The sequence below is a fragment of the Syngnathoides biaculeatus genome, chromosome 17 (genome assembly GCF_019802595.1).
Source record: "Syngnathoides biaculeatus isolate LvHL_M chromosome 17, ASM1980259v1, whole genome shotgun sequence".
In the NCBI taxonomy this organism is placed as follows: Eukaryota; Metazoa; Chordata; class Actinopteri; order Syngnathiformes; family Syngnathidae; genus Syngnathoides; species Syngnathoides biaculeatus.
In genome coordinates, this window is record NC_084656.1 from 16,231,341 (window position 1) to 16,246,778 (window position 15,438).

At 41.7% G+C, this 15,438-nt stretch overlaps 1 protein-coding gene across 6 annotated transcripts in view; it reads right to left on the reverse strand.

The window, feature by feature from the left end:
- Positions 1–15,438, reverse strand: part of mmp17a (matrix metallopeptidase 17a) — an 85,855-nt gene that overhangs the window by 12,313 nt on the left and 58,104 nt on the right. For all 6 annotated transcript variants that reach the window (XM_061801970.1, XM_061801971.1, XM_061801975.1 and 3 more), the window contains 3 exons: positions 12,774–13,060; positions 2,060–2,236; positions 371–473 (listed from right to left, as the gene is read on the reverse strand). In XM_061801970.1, coding sequence (XP_061657954.1) covers positions 371–473; positions 2,060–2,236; positions 12,774–13,060 — 567 coding nt within the window. The remainder of the gene's footprint in view (positions 1–370; positions 474–2,059; positions 2,237–12,773; positions 13,061–15,438) is intronic.

A 15,438-nucleotide genomic window follows, 5' to 3' on the forward strand; every position in this document is an offset into this window, starting at 1 on the left:
CTTAACGATGTGCTTTTATGCTTTCATGTTAAGATGATGAGGATTATTTATTTCACCGAAGACGAACATGACGGTTTCGGAACGTCAACCGAGCCTGCTGTTCGTCTTTATGCTTTCACACAGTTGGCATTCCCCTCATCAGCCTCAGCGCCGGCATCTTTCGCTCCTGGCACAGTAGCAGTACTTGAAAGAGACTGGATAAGAAATAACGGGAGTATGTGTGTGTGTGTTTCCGAATGTCAGTCAGCCAAGTGCGTGGAAAAAAATGAGTATTATTGATAAAATGATTGAGAGCGGCAACTCGTGTTCGACATCCATGAAGCGGTAAGTTGTCAGATTTGCATTAAAGCCAGGTGGCTCATCTACTTACAAGACAGACGACCTGTTTTCTGGGAGGTCCAGCAGGACCGGGGGTTCTGCCGTCTGGGACGGGTTGCCGGGTTGAGTGGTGTGGGACACCGAGTCTCTGACACCTGAGAAGAGAAAAATGATAATTATTGATGGATTGTTGAGTTGAGAATTCACCACCGCCGAGTTGATGTGCTGACACGACGACAGGAAGTAAAAATATTGACTTGTTTCCAGCCTCAAAGCTGTAAATGACTTTGACTCTGCAATAAACTACACGTGTGTATGTTGGAAATTTGTCTCTCTTATAGTGTATCCCAAATATGTACTTTGGGGTGGAGGTCAAGGCTTTGTTTTTTGTACAGCAAACACAACCTTTATGCTGCAGTCTTGCTGGAACAGAAACAGTCTTCCTTGAATTAATGCCACATTATTATGATAATAGGATTAAGATTCACATATAATCCCTAGTTGATGGAGGTGTTAACCTTTAAGATATTCATTTATTAATTGATTAAGAGGTACAACCCAATTAGGATTGGGCGTCATAATTGAATTCAGTCAAATGTGTGTAATGTTAAATCAACACAAGTGACAAAACGGAGAGCAGTACTTGGTTGCAACCAGTGAATGCACTGTTGTTTCTGTGTCAACTATCCAACCATTTTCTTTGCCGCTTATCCTCAAGAGGGTCGCGGAGAGTGCCGGAGCCTATACCAGCTGTCAACGGGCCAGCGAATTGCAGGGCGCAGAGAAACAAACAGCTGCACTCACAATCACACCTAGGGGCAATTTAGAGTGTCCAATTAATGTTGCATGTTTTGGGGATGTGGGAGGAAACCGGAGTGCCCGGAGAAAACCCACGCAGGCACGAGAAAAACGTGCCAACTCCACACAGGCGGGTGCGGGATTGAACGCGGGACCTCAGAACTGTGAGGCTTTACCAGCTGTTCCACCTTGCCGCCCTCTGTGTCAACTAGTTTGTAATCAATCAATCAACTATCTTTTTTTTTTTGGATACATATAGCGCCTTTCATACTTAAAAAGTAAAAAAAGCGTCACAAAAACAGACAATAAAACTGAGGAAACAGTGGAACAAATTGTCGAATAACATAAAAAGCAAAGTTTGACGAATGGATATTTTTAATATTCAGGACAGTCTAAGAGAGATTTTTCCATCACTTTAATATGTGTATTATTGTGTATTTACACTTGCACTTCCACTTATTGACAGATATCTGATATCAGATTTCATCCACACTCGGAGGAGGTATGATTCCTATCTGAAGATGCTAATGTCGTTTTTTTTTTTAATCCCGCTGTGACAACATATTCAAATTGTGCAATTTAAAATCATAAAATTCAGCCAAAAAATAAAAAAAAGATAATAATTAATAATATTAGTGATGGTAATTATTATTCTGTGCCATTCTTCGAATAAAAAGACTGTCAAGTGGAAAACTAACTGATTCGTTCTCTCCAATGACAGCATTGTGGGAGCTTGGATTAAAATTCAGTTCTTTCCATTGTCTTCCCTCACAGTGGCCCAGTTGGCAAACCGCATTTCATTTTCACCTCTATTACCATCATTTTGTCCCCTGTGGGCCTCTTCTATCAACAAATGGTGTGATAAGGTCAAACGCCTTAAATACATCCAATTTACTGCATCCAGGTTTTCATGAATCAATAGGTTTTCACGACTCAGCCGTACCGTAGAGCTGCCAGACGCGGACCTTGTCTTCATAGGGTAAGTCGTACTTGAGGGGGTCTCCGACGGGACCCTGGTAGTACGGTCTCATGATGGACTCCATGGCGGACGTGTGGACCAGGCCGATGGCGTGACCGAACTCGTGGACGGCGACCGCAAACAGGTCCATCCCGTGAGAGTCTGAAGAAGACGTGAAGAAGACGATTGCAATGACAGGATTCACACGATGTGCAGTACCTGTACAGTCATTGACAGAAGTGTGTGCATCAACCCCAGAATTTTGAGTACAGACAACATTTTTTATGGAAAAAAAAAAAATACACCTCACAGTTAAAAAAAAAAAAAGTCTTTACCTCAGTTAGCATCTAATGGATTAACCCCATAAGAGTGGTTTGTGTTTCTGTTTTTCGATATCCCCACAGAAAGGTACCAATGATGCAATATACTGCAGCTTCCAAACAGAAATTAACTTTCGAGCAAAATGGCCACTGACTACCATTAAAATTACCAGTGAATCAAGCTAAAAATATACAATCCATCCATCAATTTCCTATAGAGCTCGTGCACGTGATGTCACCATTTGCATGGCGCCATTGAACCGGAGGAGAATATTTACAACACCCGAGACCTGTTTTGCTGTTGGTTGTCACGACAGACGAGACAGATATTCAAAAAGGTCATTATAAAGAATACCATCTGAAAAGACCAGAAAATATCGATGGATTTCGGCAATTAAACATGATGGATGGTGCCCAACCAAAATACACACACGCCTGTGTAGCGATCGCTCCATTTCAGGTAGGAACTATTCTTCTCAATCTCAAATTACCAAGAAGTATTTATAATGCCAAATTGGCTCATTTGAGAACAATGCGTCAACCAATCCCGGTTAACTTTGGGGGAGAGAGCCAACCATTCACAAACCACCATGTACAATGTCATTCAAACTTCAAAGGCAATTTAGAGTGTTTAATGAAGCTTGCGTGGTTTTTTTCCCCCAGTGGGAAGAAGCTGTAAGTGTCACGGACCTCTGGCACGGGGCTGGACGCAAATGCAGGACTCTGAGATGAGGCCATGATGTTAGGCATAGTTTTACTCAAAGCTGAGGTCGTACACGGTGTAAGCAGTCCGAGAAGGCAGAGGCACAACAACGCTAGGCAAGGCGGGATCCATAAGACATGCAGCAAGGTCTGATGACCAGGAGGCAGACTTGGAAACATGAACTAATACGGGACTAAACTATGGTGGCACAGAATCGCTGTGACGAGGTTAGCTCACAGTACATTTTCACTCGGTGGTGGAGATTCCTGCTGGTAGCGAACGCAACTCACTAACTCAAGGCAACGAACTGGCAAATGCCAGTGACCAAAACTCCAACTAAAATGCCCGTCTAATAGTCCCATTGTGAAACAGCTATGAGCGGTGACAGGTGTTACCGCCCAGACCAGTGGCGTGGCCAAGCCCCGCTCATGACAGGAAGTATGCGGCGAAAACCACACATAGAACATGTAAACAGAAGGGATTTGAGATCAGAAGCTACGATCTCGTGACAGAAAGGCAGATGTCCCAATCACTAGTTCACCATGCTGGCCACATACGACCATAGAAAACAGAAATTAGGTGAATAACTCACTTTAATTTTTGTCATACAGTGGCTAATGTCGCTAAATTGGGAAGAAGGTTTCATGCTGGTGACAGCTTGAGCATACTACAAATCCATTCTTTATGGTTATGGAAAACTGCTTTGAAATTTCCGGTAGAGCTGCTGTACTTAGAAGTCTGCCCCACCAGTTAAGAATGGAGATTCCTCTACATATACAGTCCACTTTATACATATTATACGATGAGGAGCTTTATTATATTTAATGTTAGCATTGAGACCCATTTCTGTTTTACCTTCGTGACTTTTGTAGAACTAATACGACGACTGTTTGCATGTTTATGCCCTCTTACGAGCGAACTCTATAGGTTGAGAGGCACGGGAGACGTCCTCGGTGACTGGGAGTGCTTTCAGCCATGTGGTGGAGTGAGATAACTATGGTAATACTGCCAAAGCCCCCGGGCTGCCAATCAAAAGCCAAGTGCAGGGAGACACATAAAAAAAAAAAAGGCTGCAGGCGATTAAAGTGCATTTCCACCATAATGCGCAAATATATAAAATAGGGAAGGCTTCAAAAACCTCATTCTCATGTTCCACTAAACAAGGCAATACCTCAGCCTACAGATTTAGATTTGCAGAAACGTGAGCGTTCGCCCGCTCGTTCTGTGGATATTCCCCGATTTGTGCTCAAGGACGAACACGAGACTTGAACCGGTGGCTGCGACAACACTCGGGATCCAAAGATGCCGGATTCTAGAAGCTAAGTCTCATCCACAAGAGGGCTGACGACAGAAGAGGAAGCAACAACACGGAGCGGGAATCGTGTTATAATCGCAGTCCTCCCAAGGTTGGGGAAACAATTCTGTCCACGCGGATGAAATGAAATATACAATAACAGCTCGTGCAGAAAAAAAAAAGGTTACAGTCATAAGCCGAACTATATCGCTGTATCGCACAGCTATATTATACATGCGCCAATCTAATGAGGCTTTTGAAGGCCAGATACGTTATTGAGAAAAGTAATTACAGCGACGGACAGTAAACACACTGTGTAAACTTTGGATTGAGTACAGAATGCTATAAAACATACAGTAGCTCGCAGCCCAGATGGCTAGTTTAATGAGATTGCAGCGGAGCAAGCGCCGGGTGGAAATAAGGAGGCCAACTAGCCCTCGGCGATCCACTTTGATGGGATTTGATTCTTGTACCATTGTGACATTCAAACGCTTTCCTGGTGTTGAGTGGAACCTCCAACAGCCCAGAGGTGGGAAAATTTTTAGAATTCAAGCGACATCCTTCAATATTCCCTTCATCTTCCAGGGTGAATCCTATTATCATGCAGGAATTCGAATAATATATCAACATATCTGATCACATGATCAAGATTACATATTGCCCCCCCCCCAGAGTTTTGGATTTGAAATTATTCCAAATCAAAGACTAGACAAGGGATGTTAAGAAAATGTAACCACATTTGCTCACTTTTACTTTTAAAATTTATTACCACTCCCAGCTGAAGTTTACTCCCAATCTAAATATAGAATAAAATGATACGCGGTGTATTTTAAACTTTTCGTGGCGGCACAGTGGATCAGCTGGTAAAGCGTTGGCCTCACAGTTCTGAGGACCCGGGTTCAATCACAGCCACGCCTGTGTGGAGTTTGAATGTTCTTCCCCTGCCTGTGTAGGTTTTCTCCAGGTGGGCACTCCGGTTTCCTCCCACATCCCAAAAACATGCAACATTAATTGGACAGTCTAAATTGCCCATAGGTGTAATTGTGTAAGTGCGACTGTTTGTCTCTAAGTGGTCTGCGACTGGCTGGCGACCAGTTAAGGGTGTACCCCTGCCTCCTGCCCGTTGACAGCTAGGATAGCCTCCAGCAACCCCGTGACCCTCGTGAGGATAAGCGGCAAAAAAAAAATGGATGGATAACTTTTCCTAGAGTCTGCTATCTTAATAGTAACACAATGTGAAACGCCACGGACTGGATAATGAAGAGCATTGGCGTTGCGGTGTTAACACCCTTTAACCAATGGATAATTGAACACAAATGGGGAGCAACACATGCAGACAAATACTCTATCCTTTGCCAAGAATGACTCGTAATTTTGCGGCTTATTGAGGATGAATATTTAACTTTAGGGCTGGCGCAGTTTGCTAGTGCTCAGTACATCTCAGCCGCGGTCGGAATCCATTCTTTAGATTATACAGTCATCCATTCGCTGTAAAAATAATTTGTTCATATTCCCTATTCATTCAGAAACTTTTGTCAAATGCTCATCGCGAGTTAAAATATGACATTAAGGTCATTGTTACAGTTTTAAAGTTTTATGATGTAACTGCAGTGGATAATATTTTTTATTCGGGGGGACGGGGAGGATCCAGAATCCAAACAAAGTTTAGCTCAAAACGCAACCTGGAACCGATGTGGGGTCAACAAAAATGAATTTGAAACAAACACCTGATTGGTTCATCGGCATGGTTGTTGATACAAGAATAATCAAAGTGAACTGAGCGCCGATCTAGCGAAAACCCAAAAGCTCGGAACTTTTGTCGAGATGAAACAAAACAAAGAAAGAAGAGCACGGTTGCTGGCAAACACAATTATAGAATAGGAAAATGTGAAATTCTCATTTCACAGAAACATGACTTGGCACCTTCGAATGGAGTTGTGCCAGTCAGTGTAATGGAATCCATTAACTCGGTGGGAAAAAAAAAATTGTGATGGAAAAATAAATGGGACTTACATTGGTTAGGTTGCTTCTTTATGAAAATTTGCCCATGTGTATTTATTGGTATTGGTATGGATGGACTGGTGTTTTTTTTTTTTAATAACATTTGGTGCAGCTAACCAGCTAATCATTTAGTCAAATAGATTTTTCGTTGTGTTTCAGCACCTTTAGTCCCCTAATTTTCTGACTGTTTTTGCAAGAACTACATAAACATTATCTTTCCATTTGTAAATCAAATGCCAATATTTGCCGAGCAAGAAATTTGTCTTCCTTGTGATAACGTATTCTTTTGTCACAGCAATTTTCATCTTCCCAGACAGGCGATTCCAACGGTAGAAAACGCTAGAAGGTGCCAGCCGCCGGCCTTTGCTGCGGCTGCGGAACAAAACAAGAGTCATGGGACATCGGGGGCCTTGTTTATCTAAGACATGCTTAGTTTGCAACAAAGACCGTTTAGATATGTCAGCGCCAACAGCTTCGGCGGAAAAATGGAGGAGACAGAAGAGTGGTGGAAAAAAAAGAGGTAATTTGGGCTCCCTATAAAAAATAAAAAATCAGTTTAGTGTGCTTTACAATTTAGGAAACAATACAACTTTGCAATTTACATTTGCTCAGGGTGCTCTTATCGGTATTATTTGCTGTATGCAAATAATAAATCCACTACTATCCTTGTACCGCATAAAGGTAAACAGATAAAGTGGTGGCTAGCCAGGGAATATCCAGACCATAATGAGGTAGATTAAGGTTTTCATTTGTCAAGACTCCAAACACAGCTCATGTAAGTTGTTGGGAATGCAAATAAGGAAGGGTTTATTATCTCGATTAGCGTATAATCATTACATACAAATGTGCCAAATTTGGGGGATTAGTTTTCTGCGCTAAAGCACATTTATTCAATAAGTGTATTCAAACAAGTCGTTTTATTCCTGCCACCAAATGTGAAAGTGTGACCAAGATAAGTAATAATAATAATTTTGAAAGCTTGAAGTTTTTGTAGTTGCATTGAAGCCACATTGGGGACAAATGGTCCAGCGCCCAAGCAGAACCAGCAAATGGAACATGAACAGGAACAACATGGCTTTACACTACTGATGTGCGATACCATCGATTTCCTTTACAATCCGATCCGGAGAAAACGTGTAGCTGGTATCAGTGAAATGACCAGTACGTAAATACCTGACAGTTAAAGCAAAGTAAAGACGGATTGCAAACATTTACATACAGTAATCCTTCTCTGTATCATGATTAAATTGCATTTCATATATTTTATAACCAAAATATTTTCCATCAATATCATTTCTAACATGTACAGTGGAGAAAATAAGTATTTGAACACCCTGCTATATTGCAAGTTTTCCCACTTAGAAATCATGGAGGGGTCTGAAATGATCATCGTAGGTGCATGTCTACTGTGAGAGAGATAATCTAAAAAGAAAAATCCAGAAATCACAATGTATGATTTTTGAACGATTTATTTGTGTGATACAGGTGCAAATAGGTATTTGAACACCTGTCTATCAGCTAGAATTATGACCCTCAAAGACCTGTTAGTCCACCTTTAAAACTCCACCTCCACTCCATGTATTATCCTGAATCAGATGCACTTATGTGATGTCGTTAGCTGCATAAAGACACCTGTCCACCCCATACAATCAGTAAGAATCAAACTTGTAACACGGCCAAGACCAAAGAGCTGTCCATACACACCAGAGACAAAATTGTACAACGCCACACGGTTACGGAGAAATTGCAAAGAAGCTTGGTGAAAAAAGATCCACTGTTGGAGCAATGATTAGAAAATGGAAAAAGCTAAACATGACGGTCAATCTCAATGGGAGTGGAGCCCCATGCAAGATATCACCTTGTGGGGTCTCAATGATCCTTAGAAACGTGAGGAATCATCCCAGGACAACACGACAGGACTTGGTGAATGACCTGAAAAGAGCTGGGACCACCGTTTCCAAGGTGACTGTTGGTAATACACTAAGACGTCATGGTTTGAAATCATGATTGGGACAGAAGGTTCGCCTGCTTAAACCAGTACTTGTCAAGGCCCGTCTGAGGTTTGCCAATGACCATTTGGGTAATACAGAGGAGCCAGGTTTTGTGGTCAAATGAGACCAAAATGGAACTGTTTGGTCATAATTCTACTAACTGTGTTTGGAGGAAGACGAATGATGAGTTCCATTCCAAGAACACCATCCCTACTGTGAATCATGGGGGTGGTAGCATCATGCTTTGGGGGTGTTTTTCTGCACATGGGACAGGACGACTGCACTGTATTAAGGAGAGGATGACCGCGGCCATGTATTGTGAGATTTTGGGGAACAAGCTCTTTCCCTCAGTTCGAGCATTGAAGATGGATAATGGCTGTGTCTTTCAACATGACAATGACCCAGAGCACACAGCCAGGAAAACCAAGCAGTGGCTCCGTAAGAAGCAAATCAAGGCCAAGCCAGTCTCCAGACCTAAACCCAATAGAAAATCTTTGGAGGGAGCTGAAACTCTGTGTTTCTCAGCGAGAGCCCAGAAACCTATCTGATCTAGAGAAGATCTGTGTGGAGGAGTGGGCCAAAATTCCTCCTGCAGTGTGTGCAAACCTGATGAACAACTACAGGAAACGTTTGACCTCTGTAATTACAAACAAAGGCGACTGTACCAAATATTAACATTGTTTTTCTCAGGTGTTGAAATACTTACTTTCTTCACTGTATTCTACCTTAAGTGATCAAATCTTTAGGATACATCACCTGAATAAATATCATTATTTACCCATGTGAGACAAGCTCACATTTATTATCATTAATAGTTAAAGACGAGCCCATGAAATTCATTCATCAAGCATTTATTCATTTCCTGACTCATTCCATAAGTGCATCTATAAATATGAACATCTTCAAAGGTAAAAAGTGCCGAGTGCCACATAAAGGTTTCCTTCTCTGTACGTGGATCACGCTCGGAATGTCTCTCTTAACCTTTTTGCTGAATCTTGACACTGGCCCTCTTCTTCTGTCCGCCTCATTACAAAAGCCTCGTGTTCTGTGTTGTGGATTAACCTAAGGATTTCACAAGGTTTGTTTTTGGTTGCCACAACACCTACAAATATAAAAAAAAAACGTGTTTTGCCTGCTTGTTAGCATGTACTGCACATACAGTCCAGCTACATTTTACTCCCCCTTCTACTCAGGTATAATACCGTAGTAGAGTCAGACACAGACTAATTTCGCAATGATCGATGCTTAAGTTACTTTCCGCTGTGTTCTTGTTAACGTTATACAGAACATTACCTCAAATGAGTGAATTATCGAAAGTATCAAGCGTTTGAGTCGAGGATTGATTTCAGAGTATAAAGATCCGGAATTGCAGGTGTCGAGATTTCGGCATTGAGCTGCACATTAGGATTCTCAAACAAGTCAAATGGATGCTTTGATGGAGGATTGTCCTCTACAGTCAGCTCGACCTATACATACTTTCTTTCTGCGTCATGACCTAAATCCGTGCCGCAACCCGTGAATATCCATTCCACAGATAAACACTGAACTGTGTAACTAATATCCCATCAAGTTCTGTACAAAGAAATACATTGAAACTGCATCATTAGTAAGGAGCATGAACTGATAGTTTCTGACTAGTAAATCCTTGGGGCGAGCGGTCAAAAAATTTGGAGAGGGTTTGCAAGGACAGACACTTTCACAAAAGGACTTCTCTCCTTTTTGGAAATCCCATTTTTATATCGCATATTATCTGTCTTTACTTCTTACTGACTTTGCAAGATGACATCCATCTTTCCATTCAGTTTCTGTACCACTTATCCTCACAGTCATATTTAAACAAACGTAATTGGAATCATATTACCGTGTTGGCAAGTAAAAAGATTTTTTGACGAGGGGGATTCGGGCTTGCAAGCTACTTCTTCTACTAGTTGGCACATGCCGCTTCGCCACCTCTCCAAGGGGGTTGAAGCAAAGCACAACATTCTGTAATATGTCATCCATCTTCATAGGGGCTTTATTTTGACAAAATATCCGAGGGCCAACTGATGCTCAGTGGAATGTGCGCATAATAAACATTTTGACAGCTATGGACAAACATTTTAAGAAAACATGAATATGGATATTATTTAATGGGAAGCATCCCCCCAATGGGTACACAGTTCGACTCCAATTTAAAAGTGAAATTGAGACATCTTCAGTCGAAGTATTTTGAACTAGCAGTGATGGTTCTATGTGGGGAAAAAAAATCTTGATTGTAAAACCTGAAGAATACCATATACAGTGGTGGGTTGAAATATGAGATAAATTCATCCCATGACCACGGTCATAACTCAAAACACTTGAATCTTAAATCGTCTTCCCACATTGAAACAAATGGAGATCCCCTTATTTTGTTCCAGCCTCCTCAAAAACCAACCAAAAAATGTAGTTTCATCACAAGGGAATTTGTCACGAACCTCCGGTACGAGGTCAGACTCAAATGCAGGACTCCGAGGAAGAAGCATAATGTTCAACGTGTTTTTTTCCCCCCGGAAACCGCCCAGAGCAATGGCGTGGCCACACCCCCTTGGCAGTGGCCCAGCCTTACTCATGACAGAATTGGTATTTTATTTTATTTAAAAAACAAACAAACAAACAATTATACTTGAATAGCATGTAAAGAATTTAACATTTTTTTGCATCATGATTAATTCATTGATAGGTATATTGGTAATATGCGCTTTTTGGCTGCTGGGGGTCAGTCATGCACACACAAATGGAGCGTGAGACAACTTTTGAAAGTAACTTGGTGACCTGCAGCTATATGTAGTTTTTCACAGGTAATAAATAAAAGTGAATATTGTTCTATTGTCTGTCTACATACATTAGAATACTGATTGTGTTCAATTATTCATTGCTTAAAGCATTATAATGTCCCCATATAGAGGTCATTCGTTAGCCCATCTATGGCACTTTCCATTGTTTGTTAGAATCAAACTAAGCAGACTTTAGGCAATGCAATGTGATTGTTTAAAATACACGTTTGCTTTCACGTTTGACAATAAGCTGGGAGTCGTGTTAAAAATCTTGAAGGCTTTTTTTTGGGGGGGGGGGGGGGGGAGGGAGAATTCTTCACTATCAGCCAAACTGCTGCTTGTTGCGAAGCAAGTTGAGTTCCATGCCACCAACCAGCGTAGCTTCATCTGTATTCAGCTGTGGAACGGCCTTTATTGTGTTCAAATGCCCATTATTGACTAATTTTAACAGTGCTTAACACAGAAAAAAAACGTTCATGAAATCTGACAATTTTGTCATTTGACACTCGCGCAAAATTGCTGTCTGTTCCTACAAAAAATATAAAAACTAATGAACTTTAATAGGAGTAGTGTAATGGAGTGGATTGTTTGTTATAAACATTTGTAGGAATTTTACAGGAAATATTCCAGGCCTCAAAAATCTGGCGGGGTGGGATCGATGCTATTTTAGTCATAACTCTGCTCTTCAGTTTGAGAACCCTTTTAAATTTTAAATTCACATTATAATGATAAATAAATATTAACTAAAGAGACTGGAACATGAAGGAGCCTGAAGGGAATGCCTGAATCCTTAATGAAGCCGGTTCTAGTTTTGCCTTGAGAAGCTGTAAGTCACTATGGAACTGTGAAACTACTAAAAACGGTTTATACACACAAACACCGATAAGAAAGGGGTACCCTGCATAATAAGAAAATCTCACAAAGGTCACTGATATAGCTGCATGCGAAAAAAACAAACTTACTGTAATTCCCGGCCTACAGAGCGCACCTGGTTATAAGCCTCACCCCAGTACATTTGTCAAGGAAATACTATTTGCTACATACATACACCGCAACTGTGTAAAAGCTGCAAGTGCCCACATGGAAACCTACATTGAAACACGAGATATTTACGAGATATAAAGAAAGACGGTACACACAGTTTAACGCTAGCGCCACCGCGTTAATGCTAATGCTAGCACCACCTAACGCTAGTGGCGTGCTAACAGGGATGTTTAAAAAAAAACATAGTGGTATAAATGACTGCGACACGGCGGTAACACGCTAGCGCACCGCTAAAAGGGCTGGACCGATAAAACTCACTTCCTCGGTACATATATTCCACCGGTCTCACTCTTACCTTTTCCGCTCGAGTGCCCCCTTGCGGCCGTTAGAAAAAAATGCACAAATTAGCCGCATTGCCGCATAAATCGCAGGGTTGAAAGCGTGTGAAAAAAGTTGTGGCTTATAGGCCGGAAATTACAGTAATAATACTGCACTGTCTGATTTTCATGAAGTAGTTTTTCTTTCTTTAATTCAACGACCATTCAGAGTCTTTACTTCGTTTAATCGTTTTGGCCACGTGTCGGATAAGGCGAAAGTACGACCCGCCCTACCTGGTGACCTGAAGGTCCAAGCCTCGTCGTCGTCGAAGTGCGTATCCCCGGCCGTGAACCTCTCCCCGGGGAAAAAAGCATGCGCCACTGTGCCCCCGGGCCCGTCGAAGGGATAACCGTCATTGTGGTCGGCTTTAGTGAAGTCGATCTGAATGTCGGCGTCGCTTCCCGCCACCTCGTGGAAGTTGAGAGGTGCGATGTCACTCCAGACTTTCAAGGCGTAATACATGAGGGCTCGAACGGTGTCCCTCCCCAGTAAAGCAGAGTCCTTGGGGAAAGTCCTCACTCTGGGATGAAGAAAAACAGAAAGAAGTACAGTACAGTATTTGGATCAAGCTCAATGGATGACAGCCGGACTCTTAAATGCTATATGATGGAAAGTCATCTATTAAGCCGTGATGGAAATATCATTTTCCATGTCCCGACAGACCTCCGCAGATGAGGATATCAAAGTGTGAATAGCGACTTTCACCCGAGCTACACGTCAGACCTTTCATCTTGGCGAGTCGGAGCTGCTGTTCCCACATCTCATATCGCTCCTGAAGGTGACTGGACCGTTTCTGTGTTTGTGTGTGTCAAAGTCACACTTCTAAACACCTGCCAGACACGATTAAGATCTCTCAATTCTTTTAAATCACTTCTTGAAGCGTATTTTAGTTATTTCTTACGCTGGATGGAGTTTGCAGCGGATTACAACTGCAATCCATCACAGTGAGAGTACTGTTTGGCAATATTTTCACTAATGTAGCTGCATGAGAATATTATACTGTATTACTTTGTCTCTTTTTTTTTTGTATTATAGTACCAGTATGTAATATGTACATTATAGTTTTGGGTTTTCATTTAGTTGTTGCTTAAGGCAGCAGCAGGATGTGCCAGTAAAATAACCCTAAAAATAAATTACATATATAGTGAGTGAGCGGCTGGACGGATGGAGATTTACATAGATACATGGATATATAGATAAATTCATCCCTTGAGCGAAACTAGATTGTCACAACAGCAATATTCACAATTACACCCAAATAGGGTGAACCAACAAAGTGAAAAGAAAAATAGTACAACAGCAGCATTGAGGCATAACCCGGGGAAATTATTATAATCTAAGCAGGAAGAAAAAGAGAAATTTAAGACGCAGCCTGTAGCTCTGGGGCAAGTAATAAATAATGCAATTATTAAATATAGTCCAATTATAACACCGCAATATCCATACAAGTAGTGCAAGAAGAAAGTATTATACTGACAATGGTAATGAAATACACTATTGATCAATTACAATACACCAGTTCGCGGTGTATTTCGCCATTTGCCCAGAGTTAGCTGGGATCGGCTCCAGCACTTCCCGTGACCCTTGTGGTGATAAGCGGCTGGGAAAACGGACAGACGACTATATTCAAACGATTGAAAGTGGCTCTGGGGCTTAACCCAGCCAAGGTGATCATGTCATGGGTGAAGAGAACTGATGTGGGCGTGGTTCGCATGTAAACTAGCCCTACTCCCAAAAGGGAAGTGCAGAATGGCTCACTCCAAGGCAACTTTAAAAATGGACACATTCAAAAGATATGAGATATCAGATAAAAGCGGAACTTGACATTGAAAAAAAACAAACTAATACCATAATTTCCAGCCAACAGAGCGCACCAGATTATAAGGGTCACCCTTGTGCATTTGTAAAGGAAATACCATTTGGTACGTACATAAGACGCAACTGTGTAAAAGCCACACGTGCCCACACTGAAACCCAAATTGAAACACGAGATATTTACAAAGAAAGGCGGTACCCAGAAAGAGTTTTCAAAGTTTTCATACCTTATCTTAGCTTAACATAGCAACAGCATGGTAGCATGAACAGGACTGGTTAAAAAAAAAACATACTGGTAAAAAACAAACAAACAGCCACAGCAGCGACACAGTAGCACATCTAAAAACACATCTAAATCACTGAGACACGGCAGTAACACAGCAGCAACGCAGCACTAATGCTAGCGCGGCGCTAACAGGGCCAGTTAAAAAAAAAAAAAACGTACTCGTAAAGATTACTGAGACCCGACAGTAACACAGCAGGGTTAGGTTTAGGGTTATGGTTACGTTAGGACAGTGACGGGAGCCACACAGTAGCAACAAGGTAGAACAGCACTTATAGAGCTGGTTAAAAAAAAACATACCTAAATCACTGCGATGCGGCAGTAACACAGCAGAAACACTCTAGCACGGCGCTAAAAGAGCCGGTTAAAAAAACCCCACAAAACCTACCAGTAAAAATCACTGAGGCGCGGCAGCAACACGCTAGTACAGCGCTAACACTAGCGACGCACTAATAGAGCCGATTAAAAAAAAACAAACATACTGGTAAAAGTCACTTCCTCGGCACATATATTCCACCGGTGTCGCCCTTAGCTTTTCCGTTCGAGTGCCCCCTTGCGGCCGTTAGAAAAAAATGCACAAATTAGCCGCATCACCCCATAAGCCGCAGGGTTGAAAGCGTGTGAAAAAAAGTTGCGGCTTATATGCCGAAAATTATGGTACTTGTTTTGATTTTTGTTCAAACTTTCAAAACACTTTTTCGACGGTGGCTGAACTGATGTCCCCACCTTACGTGGCGATTAACAGCAGTTTCAGCTCATTTGAATTCAGTGGTTCCACTTCATGGGCACCGCCATTTTTC